Source organism: Conger conger, chromosome 4, assembly GCF_963514075.1.
Source record: "Conger conger chromosome 4, fConCon1.1, whole genome shotgun sequence".
Taxonomy (NCBI): Eukaryota; Metazoa; Chordata; class Actinopteri; order Anguilliformes; family Congridae; genus Conger; species Conger conger.
The window spans coordinates 31,542,717-31,569,632 of NC_083763.1; the positions used below are offsets into that span (position 1 = coordinate 31,542,717).

At 40.3% G+C, this 26,916-nt stretch overlaps 1 protein-coding gene across 1 annotated transcript in view; it reads right to left on the bottom strand.

Moving 5' to 3' along the window:
- LOC133126794 (probable cationic amino acid transporter) overlaps positions 1–24,444 on the bottom strand; it is a 44,886-nt gene extending 20,442 nt beyond the window's left edge. The window contains exons 1-2 of the mRNA XM_061239178.1: positions 24,313–24,444; positions 4,056–4,704 (exon numbers count right to left, since the gene is read on the bottom strand). Of these exons, the coding sequence (XP_061095162.1) occupies positions 4,056–4,362 (307 nt within the window). The 5' untranslated portion in view covers positions 4,363–4,704; positions 24,313–24,444. The remainder of the gene's footprint in view (positions 1–4,055; positions 4,705–24,312) is intronic.
- Between the last annotated feature and the right edge of the window lie 2,472 nt (positions 24,445–26,916).

Sequence of the window (26,916 nt, forward strand, 5' to 3'; positions counted from 1 at the left end):
ACATTTTTTTGTGGTTGTAGTAGACCTGCAAAAGGGCACTGAGATTGGTTTTAAAATGGGTGAGATATTGAGGTTCAAAATGTGCTATTTTAAATGTAAGTGCCAACCAACGCAGACATAGTAATATTTCCGTTATGTTTTCTATTGTAATAAATAACCTCAAGGGCTAGCTGACCTTACTTTTGTGTACTGGTCTTCCTTCAAGCACATTTATTGTAATGGCATATGGAAGGCTGCCTGGTGCTTTGGTGGTGAGCATATGCTTGTGTGTATTGTGTGTATGCTTTATGGTGGGCCTTGAGAGTCGGCATTGTAGTAATGAGACATTACAATATACACAGTTTTTGAAGGAACTCGGCAGGTAGGTGGTTCCAAACATCTTGGAGAAATTCTGTGGATTTAAGCAGCCTCAAATGCTTCTGTCTCTTCATGTAATCCCAGACAGACTTGATGATGTTCAGATCAGGGCTCTGTGGGGGCCATACCATCACTTCCAGGACTTCAAGATTCTTCTTTACACTGAAGATAGTTCTTAATGACATTGGGGTCGTTGTCCTGTGGCAGAATAAATTTGGGGCCTCCCTGATGGTATTGCATGATGGATAAGTATCTGCCTGTACTTCTCAGCATTGAGGTGACCATTAATTCTGACCAAATCCCCAACTCAATTTGCAGAAATGCAGCCCCAAACTTGCAAGGAACCTCCACCATGCTTCACTGTTGCCTGCAGACACTGATTCTTATACCGCTCTCCAGCCCTTTGCCGAACAAACTGCCTTCTGATACAGCCAAACATTTCATATTTTACTCATCAGTCCAGAGAACCTGCTGCCTGCTGCACCTCAGTTCCTGTGTTTTCGTGTATAGTTGAGTCACTTGGTTTCCACTTCGGAGGAATGGATTTTTGGCCGCAATTCTTCCATAAAGACCACTTTTGACCAGACTTCTCTGCACAGTAAATGGGTATATCTGGGTCCCACTGGTTTCTGCCAATTCTGTGCTGATGACACTGCTGGACATCTTCTGATTGCAAAGGGAAGTAAGCATGTTGTGTCCTTGGCTGACCACTGCATCTATGCTGTTGCCCGTTTCTTTGTGCTTCTTCAACAGAGCTTGGACAGCACATCTGGAAACCCCTGTTTGCCTCAAAATTTCTGCCTGGGAGAGACCTTGCTGATGCAATATAACTACCTTCTGTTTTGTTGCTGTGCTCAGTCTTGCCATGGTGTATGACTTCTGACATGAAACTGTCTTCAGCAGAGCCTTGGAAGCAGAGTTTGGCTGTTCCTCATCCAGTATTAACCCTCCTGCACAGCTGTTTCTGTTTCAGTTAATGTTTGTGTTTCAACCTACATATTAAATTGGTTTGATGGCAGAGGGTGGTGTAAGGGAAATTTTCTTAATTGATTCTTTATTGACAATGTGTGTTAACATAAAGACAATCACGTGATTACAAATAACCTTTCAGTGATAATCCTTATTACTATTAGACCACTTTCTGAATTAACTGCTTACTATCAGTCTTTCTCTGTCTCTCTCCAGCAGACAGACAGCCTTTGACCTTAATGTCTCTGCTTCTCAGCTAGCACATTCTGGTCTTACAGCAAGGTCAACAAGGGGTATTCAGAAGACAAAATACTGATAAATGTTCGTGGCCAGCTTCATGTCTTTTTGTTTTGGTAAAGCCCCCCCCTTTGGGAAAAGTGTGTATAAGAGTCTTACTGTGTCTGATGCAAATCGGAAAGCCGGTAAGCTTTCTCACTTTCTGTCATTTCTTTGCAAATAAATACGAAAGTTAAAGAGAAGAATAGCTATTGTTGTGTTTTTATTGGATCTGTTTCATCAGACTATGCTCACCTGTGAAATGTTAAAAAGGGCATTTTTCCTGAACAGTTGTCACACCAAATATTGATTTGATTTAGATTTTTCTTTTGTTCACTCACTTAGCATTTTGTTAATTGATAAAAATAAACCATTAACATTTATATTTTTGAAAGCATTCTTACTTTACAGAATTTTTTCACACCTGCCTAAAACTTTTGCACAGTACTGTATAAATGGCCCTTGTCCTTATCTTTGTTGTACAGGTAGCAGTTGAAATTGTACTTCCCTCTAGGGTCTTTCAGCGAACTTATCCCTGGTTATGGGTATGCACTTTGTTGTACGTCGCTCTGGATAAGAGCGTCTGCCAAATGCCAATAATGTAATGTAATGTAATGTAATATGTTGATAAATACCAATAAAATGTGAAGGCACTTAAATGTTGTGTAGCCTACACATGATATGATCTTTTACAACCATTATTTGACTGTGTGTGCTACAGCTACTCTGTAACATCTTGTCTTTGCGAGCATTGAAATGTATATTAAAATGTCTTTCGTTGTTATTATTTGTTGGATGAAAATGGACAAGGAAAAGCTGATTGTCCTAGTGGAAAAACATAAAGAGATATAACTATGACCACAGAACCAGCTGTATAAAGACAACATTGAAAAATATGCTATTTGGAGCACCGTCACTGTCACAGATTAGCTGTGGCTTCACTGCGCCAAACTAATATCTAGACATAGTTTGTAGCTAATTAGCTTACTTTTGTTTATATATGCTACATGAACTATGTACGTATGCCCCACATGGGACTGGAATAAAAACAAACGTAACTGGTGTAAAATGGGTTTGGAAGGACGAAAAGATATTGCTGTTGTTGTAAACTCTGCATCCAGTTCCACGTAATATGGAACAGATAAAATAAACATGGTATGACATTAAACTGGATGCAAAGATATACAATTATAGGAGAGAAATTGCTGTCTGGAATTACCCAAGAGCGCGACAGTGTTATGCTGTGCCAGTCCCCAAGAAGCTGAGGACGGAAAGCACCTGAACATGTTCTGGAATTGGACAGGAACTGGTGTGTGGATATTCTGAGTTGAGAGGGAGGTGTCTGGGCAGTCAAAACCATTTTTTATACAGTCTATGGCTGAAATCAACTTGTAAGCCTCTCCAAAGAAATCGGCTTGGTCTTTGAAGATGCTCTCTCCGTAGTAGCCTAAGCCACGAACCAAATCTTCTAGTACCGCATTAAATGTAAATGTAATGTAAAGAGAGGTCAGCCATAGCAACAAGGTCTAAGCTATGACTTGTTCGCCCTGTTTATAGCAAACTTTGTCTGTGAGTTTTATGGAATTTATGTTCAACTCAAATTAAGCATGAATTAATCAGGATTACCTGAATGAAACATCACCCACTGTAATGTTGAATCCAGTTGTGTTTTTAATATGATATGAATAATGATCATATTCAATTGGCCTATTAAAATAATTTTTGCCACTCTAAATCAAAATAAAATATTAATGCATTTTTTATGAAATGCCTCTACATACTCTAGTTCCTGTCACTACAGAGTATTTCCACACAGATAGTTTTACAGATACAGTATGGGTGATCTTCGGTAGTTTATCTTTTCTCCATCACTGTGTGTATCACATTACTTTTAAGGTGGCTGACACACAATTTGAGCCTCAACAGAAGACACTGCACAGCGGCCGTGAGCTCTCCTCCTTTCACCAGGCAGAGAGCTGGCGAGTGTCACTTTTTCCAGCAACGGAAACCCAACCCCACAACAGGCCCGAGAGACTCGGATCGGGTTTGAGATTGAAAGCCAGACCTACTGATGTACTGTAGAGAGGACAGAGACACAGCCAGTGGCACTGCAGCTATGGCCTTGTAATCGGGGGTGTTGCCACACCTTTTACAAATATTAATCTGTAGCTGGAATTACTGTAAATTCTAGCAGATTTACAGGGAGCTGTACAGAAAATGGAAGCTGGTTGCAAAACACTGGGTTCAATGGCCTGTACCATTACTAAAACAGGGGACAAACTAACAGGTATTATTCTTGCAAAGCCATCGTAACACCATGTCCAGGTTGCAAGGGTAACATAATAATTTTAATAAAGGTCGTGATAACACAGCGTGACCACTGTAAGTGCCAGTAAACAGATAGGAAGCCCTTCGTTGGAGAGAGGAAATGAAAATGGTGGCGGATGAATCACCTGAGAGAATAGAGGCCACTGCTGCAATGATGAAGGACATGATAACCCCGGGGCCTGCCATCTCCTTGGCGACAAGCCCGGCCACCACATACATGCCAGTGCCTACACAGCTGCCAACACCTAGTGACACCAGGTCCACGGTGGTCAGAACCCGAGCCAGCTTGGTGCCATGGGAGCTGGTCGCTCCCCCTGATCCATCCAACATGGTCTCAACCGGCTTCGTCCGCAGGATGCGAGAGTGAAAGGCGTACCATGTTGACTGCCAGTGGACCTGTCGGGGGTCCAGTGCGGTGAAGATTGCATTCATTTTGGGAGTGGTCCTACAGTTACAGGGCTAAATCCTCAGACTTGTGGGAAGGGGCAGAGTCAGGGAAGGCAGGCAAACTCAGCCAGGCGGAGGAAGGGAGAAATGCTTTGTCTCCTCGTGTTAGTGACAGGGTCTTGCAGATTAGGGGAGGGAGGAACTCACTAACCAATGTAGTGCCTGAAGGGTGGATGGGTACAAAACAGGATTTATCACTCCTTCCCCCTCTCTCTCTTGTTCTCTCTCCCTCAGTCTCTCACTCTATTTTTCACCACTCCTCACAGACAGTCCATGATAACTCCTGTCCTCATCTCAGAAGAGGTTGGTGGCTCATGGATGCTGGTCCTGCAAGCGGAAAAATACAGAGAATGAGAAAAGGTTAGTGGGTGTGTGGATGGTGCCAGGATGGTGTGGCAGTGTGGTTGTACTGGTTAAAAGCTGAGCCTGAAGCCTACGTAAAACCTGCAGATTCAATCCCTATTAGGGGCATTGTTGTTATACCATTGAGCTAGATATGCAATCTGACCCTTCGTTAAGGCCTTGTCCAACAAAGCAAACATGGCATTCTCAACTATGACAGCGTGTGAACTACCCTATGGAACTGAGGAACATATTAATGTTAAGGTAATTAAGGAAATATTTAGGCTAGTTTACCTTAGAAGCATCATGTCATAAAACAGGTCAGTAGACTACAGCAGGCTATGAAAAAACTGCACTCATACTAACAGACAAGAGGAGAGGGCTATAGGCAATTCTCAAGTGGGAGTAAAAGAGCGACCAAGACCAAGAGTGACTGAATTTATCGTATAGGCATGTTTTTTTTTGCAATGCACATATCACTGTCAATGATTAAATAGTGACTTATGTAACTGTGCAGAGCCAGTTTCTAATTGCAAATCGCGTACAGTAATGTTACATTTTAGATTTTTCTAAGCTACTATAGGCTATTGTTGCGGCATTTATTGTAGTCATGTGTTACCCCTATCCTGCTGTACAAAAACAATGCTTCTCCTTCATATCAATGTATTCTGCTGCAATCATTAGCTAAGTGATGAGTTGACTGATTGACCTATTTTGCGACATGGTGAGCCCACTCCCAAAGCAGCCATGCAAGCCCAAGCCATGACACGTCCTCCACTGTGCTTCACAGATGAGCTTGAACGTTTTGGATCATGAGCAGATCCCTTCTCTCTCCACACAGTGGGCTCTCCATCACTTTGGTAGAGGTTAATCTTGGTCTCATCAGTCCATAAAACTTTGTTCCTGAACTTTCGTGCATCATTTCTGTACTTCTTTGCAAATTGTAATCTCATCTTCTAATTCTTAATACTGATGAGTGGTTTGCATCTTGTGGTATAGCCTCTATATTGCTGCTCTCTAAGTCTTCTTCAAACGGTTCGTTGAGATACCTTCTCTCCTGCCCTGTGGAGATTGTTTGTGATGTTATGCTATGCTAAGTTATTATGTGGTGTGATTTGCGGTGAAATGAAAGATGGGCTGTGGGCGAGGATCCTTGCTAAGACCGGAGAGCTGCGGTGACGAAGAGAGCAGTACTTCACCAGATAGCTGCGCTACTTCGCTACACTGCTTTAGATGATCATATTTCATATGCTTGAAATTGAGTGGTGGCGGCACGGATGGTGCAGTGGGTAGCACTGCCGCCTCACAGCAAGGAGGTCCTGGGTTCGAATCCCTGTCGGCCGGGGCCTCTCTGTGCGGAGTTTGCATGTTCTCCCCGTGTCTGCGTGGGTTTTCTCTGGGTACTCCAGTTTCCTCCCACAGTCCAAAGACATGCAGGTTAGGCTGATTGGAGAGTCTAAATTGCCCGTGTGTGAGTGAATGGTGCGTGTGCCCTGCGATGGACTGGCGACCTGTCCATTCCAGCCTTTCGCCCAATGTATGCTGGGATAGGCTCCAGCCCCCCTGCGACTCTGACCAGGATAAGCGGGTTCAGATAATGGATGGATGGATGGATGGATGGATGAAATTGAGTGTTGTTTTAGGTCACATATTGTGTTATTTATTGACATTGTACCACGTTATTCATATGGAAATTCTCATCATGTACCATCTTTCCCATAAGTTTGTAATAGTTCATAGCAGGATTTTGCAGCAGGGAACAAATAAGACACGTTTGCTAGCTGTCATTTTGTATGTTATGGACAAGTTATATGCACACTAGCTGTTGTAGTAATCCTGCCATCCAGGTAACAAGTTCTCGACAGCACACATGAATACATTTGTAATTAAGATTACAAATATGAATATTGGCTAAAATAGCTAACGGTAGCTAGCTAGCTCAGTTAGCAACAGCAAATTGCAATGATGTGCACTCCAAATACTGAACAAACGGAGTGCGCATCCAGGAACTTCATCCGTGCTCGCACTCGCTATGTGCACTCAGATCATGGAAGTACGCGGTTTGAGACGCAGCTAATATGTAGAGCAGAGATGTGCAAAAGTCATCAAATGCAAGTCCGAGTCAACTCTCATGTCTCTGAGCTAGAGCCCGAGTCAAGTCTCAAGTCTTTGAGCTAGAGTCCAAGTCAAATCTCAAGTCTCCAGAATGGTGCAGCCTAAACAACAGTATGGCTATAGAAATGCATCACGATTCCTATGTGTAGAAGACATATTTTGTATATGACATCAAGTGTGTGACAATTGAAGAAGCAGTAGTATCAGGACACACAAAAATATAGTGGTTATTTCATCTATTTATTCATGTATCAATGAACTACCGGCCTGAGCCAATGTTTTGGCAAAGCCTTTCTGAAGATGGTAGGTAATTGATTATCAATAAATAAGATACAATAAATAGCCATTCTATTTTTTAAGAACTCTGTGTGACTCATGTGACATAATGTAAGCATTACCATGGGCTGTAATATAAGTTGATGGTCAATAACAGAATAGGGGCTGGTTACATGAACACAGATTAAACTGGAGTAAATGCAGTTTTGTATGGATAATCTCCAATTAAATTTAGTCTAGGACTAGGCTTAATCTGTATCTGCGACTCAACATGCTGTGTGTTCAGAGGTGCTCTTCTGCATACCACTGTTGTGATGTGTCATTATTTGCGTTATTGTTTTTTTTTTTTTTTTTGCACCATTCTCTGCAAATTCTAGAGACAATTGTCTGTGAAAATCCCAGGAGATCAGCAGTTAACACTACGACAGTGAGAAAATTATTTTTGGATCACATAAAACAAAGCTGTCTCATTAAAACTTACATTCGCAGGATGTCATGATAATCAAAGGATAAGCAACCAAATAGAAAACATGACTCTTTCATTTGACATTATGTTAATTTGTCTCAAACATTGAAATGGACGACTACATATAAAAAGAGCTGTAATTACTACATGGGGAAACCGAAATGACCTTTAATAGAAAACACTTTAAGTCTGTGCTTTGACCATTAGCCATGTATGTTTTCGTAACCTTCAGCCAGGCGTCTTAGAAACGAACAGACTATGGATTTTATTTCTAAACCCTGTGTCCTATCCATTGAATCATATGGCTCTCCAACTTGGTCGTGGACAATATGACAGGGATTTATATTAAAAAATAAAAACATATTTTTCTGTGAGGCATGAAAAAAGATTTTACTTCTGAAAAATGATAAGTGGTTTTTCTTTTTAATATAATGCCTAGAATTAACATCAATATACACTCACTGAGCACTTATACGTATACTCTAATACTGGGTATGCCTCCCTTTGCTCTCAAAAACTAAAAAACTAAAAAAATTAAAATAAATAAATAAATAAATTAAAAAGTTCTAAACAACCATTATGTTCAGCAATGTTATCGTGAGTTTGTTATGTCCAATGTGTCCTCTTTGGGACCACATATGTATTTTCAAGCAAGTATTCAAACCCGGCTTTTACCTGCTTACCTGTGGCATTGTTTTACAGTCCGTATTTTGTCACTTTCATCATAATGACCAAATAGTATGTGCATCTGGCTCTCCCTGTGGAAGGCTTGTGTGTTGAAAATGTATTATTCAATACTGAAGCCGCAAGCCACTTTGGAAAAGGTCTTTATCTCCCTCTACTTTGAACATTTTGAATACATAGAGGGGTGATATAGGCATCCAATTATTTTCAGATGAGCTTTAATCTGGAACCAGGCAGCCGCTTTGTAGAACTGTTTTGCAAAATCACAGCAGACACTTCTCAATGGAACCAAAGCAGGTCCATATGGAAGGCTATAACATATACGTATACTCACATGCAGTAAGCACAAGATTCTGTAGCACAAAAAAAAATAGAGATGTTACACATTCAGTGATTTTTTTTACTTTAATAGAGACTGGCAATTTGCTGCAATGTGTTCTGAAGTGGAGGACAAATAAAGAGGATCGATTGCAAAAGACAATGTCTGCTGTCCGAATTCACAGTTTATTTAGTAGACTATATAGCGCACTATATTGACACTCACTTGATAGGGATTAGTAGGCTAACTAGTGAATAGTGACGCATTTTGGACACAGCCAAATGCATTATGCAGTTTATAAGCACAAACACAAGAATGTTCAACATTTTGAGTAATCATATTGTTTATATTCTGAAGTATTTTTTGTGCATTACCAGTCATTTTGCCAATAATTCTGGAGGCCATTGTATATTTAAAAATGTTTTTAATTTGGATTCTCTGCCAAAGGCTGAGTTTGACCGGCTCACGTAGAGCGATATAATTGGCTCGCCGCTCCGAGGGAGGGGGGATGGCTCAGTAGGGGGATGCTTGCCGCATACAATAGCATGACCCGATTGCCTTGGAGTCACAGTCACGGTTGGAGATAATATGGCTTGGGATAATACACTCTCTGGATCGTTAGATGCATTCGTCCTGCTGGGGGACGTGGTTCTATGTATGCGTTGTATCCTAGATAGCACGGGTAATTGCTATAGATAAGGTACAATTGGCAAGCAGATTTGGAGAAAAGGGGAAGAATCTGAAATTAAGTTATATTTTAAAAAAGCATTTTACTGCACCCACCTGTAGTTACGCAACATTCGCTGTTGGCACACCTAAGATATTTGACTTGGATGCACTTGGATGAAAGGCACTCACCCCTTTACTAAAAGGCACTAACCCCTTCACCTGACTTCATGCACATGTATTGCAGGTCTAAGTAGGCCCTATGTTGCTAGCTCCTAAAACCAAGCACAAAATTCAGCCAGCAACACTAACCGTCAGGTAAAAATAGTAATTTAAAAAAAAATGCTCTTCAGAGTTCCTCTTGCACAGGTGTGGGGTTGCCATGGCATCCAGCCTACTTTATCGACAACAAAGATAAAATAAAAGATGAAAGGATTCTGAAGTAGTGTTACTGGGGAGGAGGGTGCATGGCATTGAAGCTCCAATAAATAACAACTGGGAGCCATGCGCCAGGAAAAACATACGTGACAAGTTTTCAGTTTCAACTAGCTTATGCTTTCAGAATATCTCCATCATCACTCCAAACATCATGCTAACAGCTGACTGACGCTGAAGAGGACGAACCACACAGGCTTGAATAGGAAAATCACAAGCATTGAAATGTCCGTGCTTGCACTGTTTTTTGTTCGGGTTTCTCATCTCCTGTTCCTTTTTTATCTTTCCCCTCTCCTTTCTCCATTTCCTCTGCACATACGTCCCACAACTACTTTTTTTCCTCTACTCTCTATCATACTTGCCTCTCATAGACAGAAAAGTAATTAGAGAATGTTGACAGACATATGATTCAGTGTGCAGAGGAATTGGAGGAAGAGGAAAGGGAAAAGGAAGAGAGACAATACAGGAACATGAGGAAAGGAGAGAAAGTATGACAGAAAGGGAGCCCACAGTACCAGAAACAAACACAGCCCTGCTGTAAAATCCAGAAATGCCAGCTTGACCATCTTTAAAATTGAGCTGGTCAAGATGGTCATAAGCTGGTTTAGCTGGGCACAGTATGAGCTGGTTAACCAGCATGGCCAAGCTGGTCGAACTAGTGCAGCTAGTGCTGGTAGCAGTTGTTTTGCTGGGAGCTGGCCTGAACTGGTCAATCAGCTACCAGCTGCTTCAAAATCTAGCGTGACATTTTTTTCCACACAACACCCTTCCATTAAATCTGGAGACGAAACCCCAGGTGCGGCTCTCCTGTCAGAGTGGCCTCTAACCAGGAGGCCTCTTCTGGAAGTGGCCTCTTCTGCAAACAGGAAGTGCTATCATTGTTTCACTGTCATTACCTGACTCTGCAGCCTGCATGCCGAACAATACCAGACCAGCTGTTTCTTTATTAAGGTTCTGTTCATATGCACAGGGGGTTGGGGAGGCAGCAACTGAACAAACAATGCTGAAGAAAAACAGATAAAAGAATAGACCTGAATAAAAGGCAAGAAAGGAACAATAAAAACCTAGAAAATATAAGTTTTTTTGGGCAGCACTGGAAATGACAGGTGGACCCTGGTGTAAAATCCAGCTATGACCACCTTGAAATTACCAGCTACCAGCTGTTTCAAAACTTAGGTTGAGCTGTTTCTTCTGTATAAAGAGACATTTTGTGGGTGTCTTAGATACTAAAACCAGGAAGAGAATGGTGATGCATGTGGGCCTTTAATATATATATTTAATGTAGTAGTAGTTATTCATTTATCTCAGTTAACCTTTTATTTCATTCAAAGGCCACCAAAGGGTTCCACAAAGCCAAATTTTTAAAACAAGATGAAGTGGTTAATTCCACACCAGTGCCTTTAGGCCAGTATAATAACACTATTTACACCAGGGGTGTCAAACTCTAGTCCTGGAGGGCTGCAGTGTCTGGTATTTGTGGTTTCCTTTCCTTTCCTTCCTTTCAGCAGCAAATTAAGGCCTTGAGAGCAAGGTGTGTGGACTCTTTAGTCAATTAAAGACTTCGAAATGCATCTTTCGTGCTGAAACACACAGACACTGCGGCCCTCCAGGACTGGAGTTTGATGCCCCTGATTTACACCAAACACAATTTGCCAACAGTGGTATCATAAACCTATGGTCATTATGTGAAGTACTGTGCCTTTCATTTTTGTGTGCCACAAAATGTACCAGCAAGAAGTTATGACAGTAATGCTATACTCCAGCATTAATAATGACTAAGAAAGCATGTAACAAATCTTGAAGGAAGAAGGGTTGCCCAGAGCAATCTTGCTGCACCACATCACATGTGCAGTTTGAGAAACCCAGCCCCCTTTCCAAAGTAGAAGCAGAGTGCATATTTATACCAAGCCAGACAATACCAGGTGATTTATGGTGCAGGCTCTAATAAACAGTGTTTAATAAACAAGACGTATTGCTCCCATGAGCAACAGCACAGCCTTCATATTATGATTCATAACACTATTTTTTAGATATGGCTTTCTGCATGTTTTGCTATGTTTTCTTTTTTCTGGAAAGCAACAGGCCAACTAAAATGACACACTGTTCATTTGTTCCATTTCTAGTCACAAGTGTCTGCCGTACAGTAACCCGCTGGCGTCACAGACAGATCAGTAAATCTTTAAAACGGCCTTAGGCCATAGGGTATATTAATCTGTCGGACAGTATTCTGTTCCAGACAGCACAGGAGTGTATACAGGAGGGATTGGCTCAGTGCATTTTATTTAAAACCATACCTTGATGATACACTTACAGCTAAATAGCAATTAAGGTCCCAAGCCATTGATTTGCCTTGTGAAGCAAGAGCAACCAGACTCCAAAATTGGTGGTGAATTTGTGTTTTGTCAGTGACTTCCAATCAAGTACCTCTTGCTTTTTTTTCTCCACAACATATTTCAATCAATCATTCTGTACAGTCACGCTTAATATATTTCTCAACAAGATTGAATGAAGCTGTCATGTAGTTTATTTCAAGCACCTTGGTATTCTCTTCAGGCTCAGTGATTGACAGCATATGGCAGCTCCCCTCATTAGTGGCTACTGGGCTCTTCGCATCTCTTCCCCTATTTGCTGATGATGTGGCAGGCAGATTTCGCTTGGTCTTGTTTCCATGTTCTCCAGACTGGCAGGGGTGGGGCATCAATAGTGCTGTTCTTAAAAACAGACCCATATATATATACTGCTGGAAAGGGAGAATGACTATTTATAGAAATAAATGGGGTCATGGGTTCTATCTCATAAAGGAGGACTGCAGCGGATGTTGATAAAAATTTTTATTTATGGTCAAATATCGTACAACCAGTTTAAAGAGCGCCTGAGTAAGCAGGGTGTTGTGGGTGTAGGGGAGGAGTGGGGGTTTGGTGGGGGATCTGTATTGAGCCACAGGGAGAGCAGGAATAGGTGTGCTGCAATTCGTTGGGTCTCTATCAGATTTTTAAAGCTCCTAACACAACAGAAAATTTCAGGCTCAGGATTCTGCCATGTTTGTCACGGCAGATGTATCTGTCTCCAGTGATATCAGCAGAAGAGAGGCTGAAAAGGCCCACTGGGAGAAATCGGATTGCCCATTACATCATTCCCAGAACCACAAAGGCACAGATGATGTCAACAAGAAATGATGTCACGCACAAACACCAATCATGTAACATTCTGGATGCTGCAGGAACTTGCCCAGATAAAAACTTGATGCTCACTGGATGTTTTTCTCACCATTCTCTGGAAAGTCCCAGGAGATCAGCAGTTACAGAGATACTCAAACTAGCCCATCTGGCACCAATAATCATGCCACGGTCAAAATCACTGAGATCACATTTCCTCCCCATTCTGATGGTTGATGTGAACATTAACTGAAGCTCCTGATCCGTATCTGCATGATTTTATGCATTGCACAGCTGCCACACGATTGGTTGATTAGATGAATCAGTAGGTGTAGAGGTGTTCCTAATAAAGTGCTCAGTGAGTGTACATTGTATATTAGGTATTTCGCAGACTCTCTTATCCACAGGGATGAACACAACTTCCATTTTTAGATAGGATCCATGTATGCAGTTAGGTACAGTAAGCACTGAAGCAATTGAAGTAATTGGAGAAAAATTACACACAGACAGTAGGAAGCATTAATTCACACAGAGTGGTCATTGTGTGAAATAGCTTGCCAGGCCATGTAATGGAGGCAGGAACACTGGAATTTTTCAAGAGCAGGCTTGATAAGGTGAAAACTGTTTTGCTTTTAGGCAAACTAAGCAGTAGGTAAAGGCAAGCATTGCTGGGCTGAATGGCTTGTTCTCGTCACTATGTTATGTTATGTTATGTTATTTTAAGTACATAAAGTATCCAGCACAAGGGTACAGTGACAATGCATTATGTTATAATCAAACCTGCAAGCTTAGCATTCAAACCATTATAACACACTATGACTCAGAAACCCATAGACTGAGAAACAAAATACATTCTAAATATCATCATTTCCATAAACACACACGGGATACAAATCCAAAGAATGATGTCACTCTGCATGAGGCAAGGCCACACAGTCCCACTCTATTTACTCAGTATCCACACCAGATGAAAGGCAAACAAGACCATATGTCATTTTTCAGTGCTTCAGTAATTACCAGGACATGTTCACTTGAACGAAACACAAATATATTTTTCCAGAGTGGGGGAGTAGACCTCCAGTGAGAGGTTCCTGGTAGCCAAAATCTTTAGGAATTTGAGGGCTTGCATAAACACCTTGGATACTGGTTAAAAATGTCAGATTGTCATTTTGATTTGGACCACACAGTTTTCTAAATACTGCATTGCCTCACTGAACTGTGATCGGGTACAGGTAATGAGATGTAATCAAGAGAAGAACTGATAATTCCTTTAAAGATTCCTTTGTGCCATTGGTATGAGAGAGGCAGATATGTCATACATGGTAAGAGGTTATAGCAAAATCCAGCAAAAGTCATCTCTCTCTCTCTCTCACGCATAAACACTCTCCCCTGCTCTTTCTGTCCCTTCTGAAAATTAGACTGATTTCATTAGAACCTAGAGAAACAGTGGGAGAGAGTGTGAAATGGAGAGGGACAAAGTGCAAGTACGTGAGAGAGAGAGTGAGAAAGAAAGCAAGAGAGAGAGTGGTCAAGAAAGAGAGGGAGATTAGCAGCTGGAGCCCTGTAAAGAGCAGAAGCGTGGCAGTATCAGGTGGAGGGGAGTTTTTAATGAGCACGCCCAGCTCATGGCTCAAGAGAACTCAGCAGGAGAGATGTAATGCTGACAGCAAAATGTCTCTCCTTGACGAATACCTGTAAATATCACAGCTATGAGCCAGAAAACCACTGAGCCACTGTGTATCTGGAAACAGGAACTACAGACCATGTCCTCTGGCAGCGATGTGGTTTAGGAGCTAGATAGGTACACAGAAGGTTGCAGGCTCTGTTGTTCTAACAATTGCAGATAATTGCCCATTCCATATTAGGGTGGGACATCGTCAACACCACATCGACCACCAAATGTATACATTAAAAAAAATGCTATACTGCATGATAGGTTTAAATAGTTTAATTCATTGGTACCTCTTTATGCACAGGTTATTTTAGGAACACCCCTGACCAATACTCTTTTGTTCTGGATTTCATACAATTGAACTACATTCAAAAAAATTGTTCCATTCGAAAATGTAATGTAACAGAAACAGATCATTTTAAACATGTTCTTGTAAGTAATTAATACATGTTGTATGTGTAATCAACAAAACGATAATGAAATGTTTTAAACTGTATCAAAATGAACTGTATTAGATGCACTATAGTTTTGAGGTGCATCTGTATGAGTATTTCCGTGGTGTTCTTTTTTCTCATTTTATTTGTATAGTACCTGTTGCAACTGCTATTGTTGTTCTTGGCCTAATTACCATTAAAAAAAGTATTTCATATCGACAGGTTTTACTGGTCAAAATAAATACCCTCTCATGATCCACATTGTGTTCCAAGTTTGTTTTCCAGAGGAAACCAAAGCAAGAGCTGCAAACCAAGTATGTTCCCAGCTCAAGCTAAGTTTTGAAACCGCTGGTAGCTGGTTGACCAAGCTACCAGCACTACCCAGCTAAACCAGCTTCATGACCAAGCTGGTCAAGCTGGATTTTACAGCTGAGTTCAAATGGCAAGCATAGCATGATACTGTAGGCACTGCACAAATTAGTTGTATAAAATATTGGTACAACACTTAGGTTGGCATAGCACCCTATGAATAATCACAGTTTAAAGATATCCTTAGATATCCTTTGAAAGAAGTTCAAGCATCTACACATTATTTACCACTTTATTAGGTAGACCAGTACACCAGCTTGTTAAATGCTAATATTTAATCAGCCAATCATGTGGCAGCAATGCAATGCATAAAAGCATGCAGATGTGGTCAAGAGTTTCAGCTGTTTTTCAGGCCAATGTCAGAATGGGGAAGAAATGTGATCTCAGTGACTTTGACCGAGAAATTATTGTTGGTGCCAGACAGGGTGGTTTGAGTATCTCAGAAACTGCTGAACTACTGTGATTTTCACACACAACAGTCTCTACAGTTTGCAGAGAATGGTGCGAAAAACAAAAAACATCTACTGAGCAGCAGTTCTGTGGGCAAACCACACGCTGTTAATGAGGGAGGTTAGAGGAGAATGGCCCGACTGCTTGAAGCTGACAGGAAGGCGACAGTAACGTAAACAACCACTTTCCACTTTGCCCCCCTAGAGGGCTATTTCCACCTATTTTGTACTAGTCCTATAAAGTGTCAAAATCTAAAAAAAACTGCACTGCGCACACATTGTTGAAGACAATAATTTGGCCCAGATATTGACAAGCATTCAGATTGCACATGAGTTTACCCAAAACTGCACATAGATGTCCTCAAGTGTCTCCAATCTCTCCAAATACAAAACATCTGCATATATTTTTGTCCAGACACATTAACGACCAGAAAAGCTTATTTTTCTATTAAAATAGATATATACAACATATAAACCAACTTGCATCACATTTAAAATGGAACTTTATTTAAAGTAAGGTTAACCAGAGTCCTGTTAGCCCCGTTAGCCAGTACAATTACAGGTTTATTTATAGCAAGTCCAAATAGTCTATTACCACCTCATACAACATGGACTTGGGATGGATTTTAGAAGGCAAACAAACAATTTTCAAGAATACAATATCCAATATACACAGAATGAAAGCAATATGAAAAAAAAAGTTCACCAAAAAAGTTCAACCCACACACGCACTAAAATAAACTGTCCTCTGATATTGACGTATCCTACAGGCATATATGCTTAACAGCTGGATAAATACCCCCAGGATAAGCTAAAAACAGTTTTACAACAATATAGCCCATCCCTGTGATGAAAGCTTAGCGTATTCTGCACAGATTTATGATGGACAAAGATTTGCCTGCAACGCAAGTGCTCATATCATGTTTTACACACATCTGAATATTAATTCTGCTATGCGAACGCAGCAATATTCCTAAACTGTGTCAACTAAATATGACACATTATACCTTGTTGGAAAGGATAGGAAAACCTGTACAAGAAGCTTACCCTGTTTTACATTAGGTCAGTACTGAAATGACCGAGCAATGCCTTTACGCAACAAGAAGAAACAGTTCAAGACGGCATTAGCTTAGGTATAGTCCTGGCAAATAGAAAGTTTTCTTGAAAATGGCTGAATGGAAAACTGTTAGTCAGAAAATATATCAGTATTGAATAATTTGCAAAACAAACTTATACTTCTACCAAACTGGAAATATGTAGGCAGGATGTGCAATAAAAGAGAGCTAAGAAAAGAAAAACCGATGTGTTTATTCATGCAACTTCTGAATTGTATATTTTTGTTCTTATATTGGAACATGATTTTTTGACATAGAGAAATAGGAACAAGGATTTTTAGAATATGCATTTTATTGTATGAGGGGGAGGCTGGAGTTTTATTGTCCTGTTTTGCAAATAAGAGGCTGATAAGCATCTAACCTACTAGTCTTTTTAACAAGAAAAGTTCATAATATTATAGCAATACAAAGAGATTGTGCTTACATTAAAGCGTATGGATTTAAAGAAGAGGCATGTACAGTAGATCATTAAAATGTCACTGTCTCTTACAAAACTCAAGTCATTTAAATGTACCTATTCATCCATATTGGAGTTTAAAGGACCCCAATCACTGTTTATTTACTCTGTCTATGAATGTGTAGCTTTTTAATAAAAAAGTGTGCAAATGAATGCTACGATCTGAACTCAAGGCTTTTCCTAAAGAAGTGTTACTGTTTTATAGCAAGGCCTGTCACTGATAAAATAAATAGGCTGACCAAGTACCATCTTATCCAACAAACCTTGAATAAGGACCTTTAAAATAGGTTAAAATAGGTTTTATTTTTTTTATTTTTTTTTTTGTTTTAAGTTGAAATATTTGGTACTAAAAGATTCTTAGCAAAACAAAAAACAAAATAGGTAACAGGCATGAAATAATGAAAATACATTAAATAACTTTCAGGGTAATATGTACAGTAAGCACATGTTAGAGCCCATGTCTTGTCCATGGAAGATTGTATGTGAACTGTATTAAGTCTTCCCATTCTGGTGGTCCGCCACTACCTGTTATGAGTACACTTTTATTTATGCCAGGCCATTAGAAGCTACGTACATACGCATATTCTATAATCAAGCTAATTACTGATTGTTGTTTACTAAAAAAGTCCAAGATGCTCTTGACCTCTGCTTGCTTATTTGCTTCGCTTTGGTGTAGTAATTTTAATTTGTATGCATGTCCTTTAAAACAAACTATTAAAAACATTTTTTGTAAATCCAGCAAGTTTATATTTCAGAAAGGTCTCCACAAAAGCAATTTCATGTTTTCAGGCTTCGCATATCATCCTGAAGCTTTCGATTTGTGTTCCATACTGATCCAAGTAAGACCATTGCAATTTTGGTAGAAGTGTGAATATTTCCAGGTTACATTACTAAATGTTAACACAGAGCGATGACCACCAGGAGGCAGAAATTGGGCTCTGCGAGCATGGTTAGGGACTTTTCAAAAGAACCTACGTCGCTTGATATTTGTGAATGCTTTGTGGGCATTTTAGTTACTAAAACCAGGAAGAGAACACTGATGAATGGGGACTTTAACTTTGAGAAGGTGAAAACCCCACCCTGTTTCTGTCACTGTGTTTTTTCCCCCACTCACCACTGGCATGATGCAGTATGGCACGTGGGGAACTTGATTCCCCCGCACAACTGAACAGAGAGGGGTCCCAGGGGGTTGGGCAGAGAGCATGCCTGCAGTACCTCTCTCATTCAAGCCCCACAGGACACTGTAATTGCATAATTAGGCTGCAAACATCCCCTCTCTCTTCGTCCTACCCCTCATCTATCAGTAAACAGGCCTTAATGTTGGAGTAAGTTGAACACTGTTAATTTGGTGTTGCCATGGATTCCGGAGATGGTATAAAAGCATGTGTGTATGTGATTACATTACATTATAGTCATTTAGCAGACGCTCTTATCCAGAATGATGGACAATAAAGTGGAAATCATAACCAGGGACAAGTGTGCTGAAAACCCTAGAGGGAAGTTTGGTTTCAAGTGCTAGATTGGTCACATAGATAAAAACTTGAACCCTTGTAGAATAGTCAGATAACTGTCAAAGTAGCAATACACAGTTGGCAGCTAGAACACCTAGTCCATGAGCCAGACCGTGAAATTTTGGCTACCATGCCCACTTGGAGGGATGATGTCTCAATGATTTTTTGGATGGTCTATGTCCCTAGTATTAGATAATGCATGATAGCATTGCGGCAATGGTAGCTTTCACCCCTCTATCATTATTTGTTTTCAATTCATAGCAGTTAAGCAAAGTAGTACATAATGCAGTCATATATGTATGGAAAGCTTACGATCCTGTCTATCCAACCTTGTTATTTACCTATAGTCAATAGAACTTGACCTTTTGACCTCTTGTGGTGTAGTAAGGAATGCCTCTAGATGAGGCTTAATAACACAAGATCAGCTTTACAATGATGTATCATATGTATATTGGCATACATTGAGACTTCATAATCGTGATGGAATCCATTACATTAGAATCTATGTACTTGGATTCAAATTAATGAGAAACTGGCAAAAATGTCCATGCATTGAATCTACTTCCACATCTACTGAAATAGTAGCATGATGTCTAATCATGTCAGTGTGCCAGTGGTTAGATTTCAGCTCCTAATGTGTGACAAAGAGAAGTAAATAGCTATGTCTAATTGTACTGTAGCTACAATGGAAAGCATTTGGGTAGAACACAAAGAGTCCACACAGCCTTAGCTGACAGAAATCACTGGTGGTCCTCATTTCTGGGGGCATCTTACGCCATGCCTTGTCTACATTGACACAAATTTCAGGATTTACTCAAATGAAAGTCTATACTGTATTCAGTAAATTACTGAGGACAATTGTCTATGAAATATCCAAGATATAGTAAGATGGATGTTGTTTTGGAAATCTGAGGCAGAATGAATCCCAGAATGAGTAGACTGACTCAGCACAGAAATAAACCTGCCTTCTGTGTAGTTTCCACAACATTGAAAGTCAAGGACACCATTCATAAACATTTATATTGGTTCATAAAGCTTGATAGACCAATATAATTGCCCCAGTGGAATATTTTTAACTTAAAATATGGCATCCACTAGATGCAAAACAGTCACATCTGACATGCAAAAACACCAATGCTTGCCTGTGTCTGTTTAAGCCAGCATTCCCAAAAGGCCACACTGGATTGGACTTGTACAGTGAACTCCAGAATTATTTGCACCCTTAATAAAAATGAAGAAAAAAGGCTGCATATAATAAACAACATGGAGGAAGGAACATAAGGAAGAGGACGCCAGGAAGAGGATACAAGTACATATAATCCCCAAGGATGGTAAGGAAGATAGTGAGGGAGGCCATAAGTAGCCCAAGGATCGTACTACTTTACACATGTTGGAAAATAAAGCTTATGTCAATAACTGTATTATTTTACAGCACATTTTGTGCATATTCTGTATTTCTTGAGCCCACTGTATACTTGAACTGTATACAAAAAAAGCATGTTGAAAATATGAATTTCCACTGTGGTCTTCAATAGAATCAAAACAAACACATACTGTATTCGTCAACAGCAAAATTACTCTCAAAAAACAAAGCTCCCCATTCAAACCAAAGCAGCATTCAAAATGTGTATATCAAAGCCTGACACTGTTGTTGCCAAACATTATTCAACGAACACAACAGCTTCCCATTATAATTGTCCTTGACAGAATAAATAAAAAAAGGAAACGGTTTGTGCTAAACATGCCCATGTCATCCATCTCAACCGCTGTTCTGCGCAACCAATCAGGGTGGTCCCGCATGCGTGGGATGCAGTTGTTCCCCTCTGGCCTGGGTGTCTAATAGGCTACTGATTGAAATGCAGATGGCCTTGACTGATGAAGAGACATTGATTGCATTAGCCCTTTCTGTGCACACAAGGTATTGACGTCATTGCTTAGGGGAGGGGTAGGGTGTGGGCGGTCATATTTCAAAAAAGCAGCCAGTGACTCAGCCTCAGCCCTGCCTGCATCTGACAATAGAACTGGGGGGGGGGGGGGGGGGGGGTTATAGGATCACTAGTCAGATACAAAGCAAAGGCTCTGCTGCTGTAGCAACTGGCAGTGGTGTCCACAGCATGGTCGAGGCTGAAGGACAGGACATACAACAGAACTAACGGAAGCGTGAATCATCAAAATGGCCCTCCTAATCTCGGACATAGAACTAATTGGGTGCTCTTCAGGTCAGTGAAGTCTCTCCTGTGAGTTCCTGATGTTTGTATTTTTTCCCTAAATCTCTCTCAAGGCACCACATCTTCAACTGAAACATTTTTAAGACTTTCCCATTGGCAATAACTTTAGAACAACTGGCATCATATTAATTATGAAATGCTTAGAACTAATTACTGCTCGTATGAAAAAAAATCCCCATAAGATTTCCGGGAACATTGATTAATTATGACATTATTAGAGTGTTGTTTTCTAACAGCTTTGCTACAGCACCACCATAACTTCAAAACATTTTTAATGGTAAATCATTGCACCCCTTTACTGCACCTGTGCTGTCACTGCCAGCTGCTGTATCATCACACCAAATAGACTGTCAGATAAAAGCATATCAGCTTCAGATATGCTGAGGCAGACTCCATTCCTTGGGGGTCTTATCTTATCATAGGACATGTACAGATATTGTTTATGTCCACAATAGGCATTCACTCCAACTGCCTACACCAAATAAGTGGCGTTTTGGAATCGCAGTTTGGGAACTGGGATTGAAACTCCAAGTCCCAGGTTCAATGCCTGTGTATGGGGACTATCGTTGCACCATGGAATAGGCGACATTGGCTCAGGCGACAAGAGCAGTCGTCTGGCAGTCGGAAGGTTGCCGGTTCAATCCCGCCCTGGCTGTGTCGAAGTGTCCCTGAGCAAGACACCTAACTCCCAAATGGTCCTGACGAGCTGGTTGGTGCCTTGCATGGCAGCCAATCGCTGTTGGTGTGTGAGTGCGCTTTGTATCCAAAGTGCTGTACAATTGATGCTTCTCATTCAATAGAAAATGAAAGTTGAGTTAAGTTAGGGCAATCTGTACTCTAGTGGTTAAGGCACATGACTGGGACCCGCAAGGACGGTGGTTCATGCCACAATAAAACCCACACATCTGTTGGGCCTTTGAGCAGGGCCCTTAATCTCATAATCCCGAGGGGGGACTATCCCCTGCTTACTCTAACCAGCTGTAATTTGTTAGGATAAAAGTGTAGAAAGTGTGGAATTCTTTATGGCACTTTTGAGCCCTTTTGTCTAGCTGCTACAGCAGGGGCATTGCTAGACTTAAAGCTGTGCTATGGCACAGGCCCCTAACACTGACACCCCTGAAATCTTCAGCCATTCATCCTTACATTCGATAGCTGCCTGATAAGCACCTGCGGTAGACACCCTCCTTAATTGTAGCTATTAAGGGGGGTACACATTGCTTGACAGTAATAGTGGTCACTATTTTTTCATGATCACTTTACTGGGGTACAGAAAAACTTGCCATAGTAGTACACTACACTCTGGCCGCAATACATACAGTGTCAATGGCGAACACCCAGAAATTACTTGCCAAGTTTTCCTTTCCCTGTGTTGCTTTCGACAAAAACTCCATGTCAACCTATCTCTTCAAGCTTCTTCTAGTTTCCGGATTATACCATGGTTTCATGGTTTATGGTTTAAGAGAATCATTAGATATATTCCTTCATCAATAAGCTGCAGGGCACACAATCCTCTGAGAGCTTTTTAATGGTTTGGGTCACTATACTGCTCTGTTCATATGGGCTGTTCATACATAGGTTTTAACGTCTAATGTTGTAAAAAATAGTAAATAATACTAAATGTGTTATGATGACATGATTTGGTAAAAATCAATGTAACTGCATATTTAGATGCAAACAAACGTTTCTCCAAGGTTTTAAAGCATTTCTCCTTTGCGTTCCCTTGAGAGGTATGATGGAATCGATTCTCTCTGTTATCGTAATGGATGGATTCTTGAAATTATAGCATGTTTTCATCCACCAAATAAGTATACAAATGAAAATTTGTTAAAGAAAAAACAAACAGGTGGCTTCTATACAATAACCAGAAAATAAACTGAAAAGAGATGGTATAAGCAAAACAGCTAATTTCTAGTCATGTAATCATGCCGATGGAAAACAATGGGATAATAGAGTATAGTTAGGCTATTATATTAAATAGAATTTGCTGTGCTTCTTATTATAAGAATGAATTAGACTTTTCTTATGTTCATTTTCATAGTCAAAATGAATGCAACCCATATTTAAAACAAAAACTTTCTAAAAGACCTAGTGTGTTGCTATTTAATCAACAAACCTATATGTAAATTATTATTTCATTAAATGCAAAGACCAGTTCTTGTGACTTTTCAGTTTAAATATATATTCATTATTAAACGTAATATCACGAAAAGTCTACTAATAGCGTCAAAACGAGTTTTAATTGGTATGAAAGACGCGAATTTCAGCACCGCGGCTAGCTCCTTCAATGCTTAAATCGAAGCAAGGAGGCAACAGTGAAATCGAATGCTGCGCGCTTTACAGTGTACAAATGTACAAAAACGGTCCAAACAACTTTCATTCACTGACTATGAACTCCACTGCACCAGCATGTCATTTCTGAGAACCGATTAGGAATGATAACGTGATAATATCAAACTCGCCCCTCTAAACTCGCCCCACAGACCTCTAAATATTTTTTAATTGACTCGAATCCAGTCGATGCGCCTGACTTACATTTTGAAGATCAATTGTATTTTCCCATAAAGTTTATCTGTGAGACTATTGCTACTTAAATGGCTACAGAAGTAAACGAACAGAAGTAGGCTAATTGTTTTCCAGAGCTATACCAACGTTTTGAAATATTTATAAGCCAGACGCACTATCAAATTTAATCCCAATAAGAGTCCGACCGACACTGCTTTGTCTAAGTTAAAAAGCAATGGAATACAGACCCGACCTAGTCCTGTCTGATACACAAAAGGAAAGAACTTAGTAGATAATTGAATGGTATTACATATAAATACTGATGGGTATCACTCACTAATCAGATAGCTTAATTTCGTGATTCGCGAAATACGAGAGAACCGTGCGCCCTCATGAAATACAGTACCAACATCTCAGTTTATCAGTTATAAACGACTACCCTCATATAGAAACAATAACCATACAGTTTGCACATACATCTAAATGCCGAGCTAGTTTCCGAGCTAGTTAATAGTGGAATCCGGTCTTGCACTTTAACTGCTGGAGTTGAAGACACGTCGTCGGACGAAGCGGGGAAACTGAGCCCACGTAACAATTGCAGGTAGTTTCATACGGGAAACCATTACTACTGTTATTATTAACACTCGCGAGCATCCATATGCGCCATTTTCTCGGCAAAAAATAAAATCCATGATAAAGACAGAGAGAGGGGGGAGGGATAGTGGGAGAAAATCACTCACGCTTTTGCCCCGCGCGGATTAGTGTCGTTGGGGCCCTGCTAAATCTCCATTCCCGGTGCTGTATTTGCGAGCATCCCAGCCGGGCAAGTACAGACAGGGGGTATCGTGATGTAAAAACGTTTTGAATTATTTAGAGGCTTGACCACGTGATCCGAGCAAAATTCATTATTTAACAGCATGCCCCAATTCAACAGAGAAACTACGTCAATGACGTTATGATGTCAGTGATACCGGTTATTAAAGCTATCCGTATAATTCGAGTACAGGGCATTGTTCGGAGAGGGAGAGGTGAATGGCGAGAGAGAGCGAGTGAGCGAGCGAGAGAGAGCGAGACCCCATAAGATGAGCATACAGTAGCGTGGAAAAAATGTTGGCACCCCTGGTCAAAAAGCCTTTAATAATATCTCAGTGAACAGAAGCGAACCTAACCTCTAGATGTTAAACATGACACATTTCTTCAAATTTTAAAGCAAGATTACTTATTTAATTTTTTTTTACAGTTTCAAAATAATAAAAAAGGAAAAAGGCCCTGTGCAACAGTTTTGGAACCCTGTCAGTTGGTACTTTGTAATTCCTGTATAACATATAACATAACTATAACAGCTTGTAAACGCTTCTTGTAGCCAACTAAGAGTCTTTCAATTAGAACACCTCTAGCTGAAATATTCTTTGGCCTCCTTCCATGTACGGCATTTGAGACTGATGGCCCCCCACATCTGTCTTTCCTGGAGGAACTTTATTGTCTTGCTGCAATACCTCTCTTCAACTTCAATGTCTGGACTGACCTTTGGACATTAGGCTCTAGAATTTCTTGATAGTTGCTGGAATTATTCCTTCCACTTGCACAATATATCCTGTGCCTCCAGCTGCCACACAACCTCAAAGCAGAATGGATCCACCTCCATGCTTCACAGTTGGCAAGGTGTTATTCTCTACAAAGGATTCACTCCTTTTCTCTTCTTTGGTGGTTTTGTCTTTTTTGCAGCTCTTTTGCACTGATGTGTGGGTTCTTCAGAGCATTTCTCACAAGGTCTCGGCAAATATTTGTTGGTCTTCCAGACCTTGCCTTGACTTCAACTGTTCCATTTATCTTCCATTTTCTAATAATATTTTGGATAGTGGAAATAGGTAGCTTGAAACATTTAGAGAGTTTTTGTAGCCTTTTCTTTTTTGGTGGAAATAAACCATCGTCATTGTGAAATCCTTGGACAACTATTTGGAGGAACCCATGATTGTTAACACCAGACAGAACAACCACTGCAGTTGGATACATGAGAAGGCATGGAATTACTTCAGAATACAAATTTCAGCCGTATCGAGTAAACCACCTACGTCTGGGCCTTAGTAATCACCATTTTTTTTAAAGTAACAAAGAATAATCCAAAATGGTTCCCAAACCTTTGACCTTTTCCTTTTTTAAAAAATGTTTTTAAAAACAGTCAAATAAAATAAAATGCTATTTTGCTTAAAAATTTGCAGAAAAGTCTCATGTTTAACTCCGTACCATTTAGAGTTTAGACAGAATTGCCTTTGATCAGATACAGATGAATTGTAATAGACATTTAAACCACGGGTGCCCAAATGTTTGCACTCCACTATAGCTTTAGCTTTTGAATTAATGGACCGATAAATTCATCAAGCATTTACTTGGCAGCACTGCAAACCATTGTATGGATTAGTAAAGTGACTTCTTGTCTACTTGAGTAAATTCCGTCAAAGCCATTACATTTTCCTCAGTGCATCTCAAGAACAGCAATTCCCTGACAAAATCATTCTGCCCCTTTGAAGGATGAGAGCAATGCATCATCATGTATAGGGAGGCATTCTGTGGCAGCCATACATGGCTCAAGCTACCTCCACCACGCTTGACAGATGAGGTGGTATGCTTTGGATCATACGCTGTTCCTTTTTTCTATACACTTTCTTCTTTCCATCACTCTGGTACAGGTTGATCTTTGTTTCACCTGCCCATAACACTTTGTTCAAGAAGTCGACATGCCTTTTAACATGCGTTGTTGCTAACTGTAACCTGGCCATTTGTGTTCGCATCTTGTTAGGTTATGCTGGCATAGTCATCTTTGATGGTCATCTTTGACACATCTACGCCTACATCCTGAAGAGTGTTCTAGATCTGTTGAACAGTATCTGTTTCACAATTTGAAGGATTGTTCTGTCATCCACTACTCTCATCTTATTGCGGTCTTCAGTGGTCTTCCGTGGTGAACCAGGTTTGGTGCCTTTGCTGAGCTCACCATTGCTTCTTGACAATGTACCAAACAATTGATTTTGACACACCTAATTTTTTGGCTATGTCTGATTGATTTATTCAGATTTTTCAGCTGAATGACGGCCTGCTTTATTGGCATTAACACTTCTTTGGTCCTCATGTTGAGAGACAACAGCCACAGACTCCAAAAGTAGATGACACTCCTAGAATCAACTCTAGACCTTTTTGTGGCTCTTTTATGCTTGAACTAATGATGAAGATTAACAAACCTGTCCAAGAAACATTTTTCAGCAACCAATTGTCCAATTACTTTTGATCCCCAAAAATTGGGGGGACTGTGTACAAAAACAACTACAAAGATTCCTACACTGTTCACC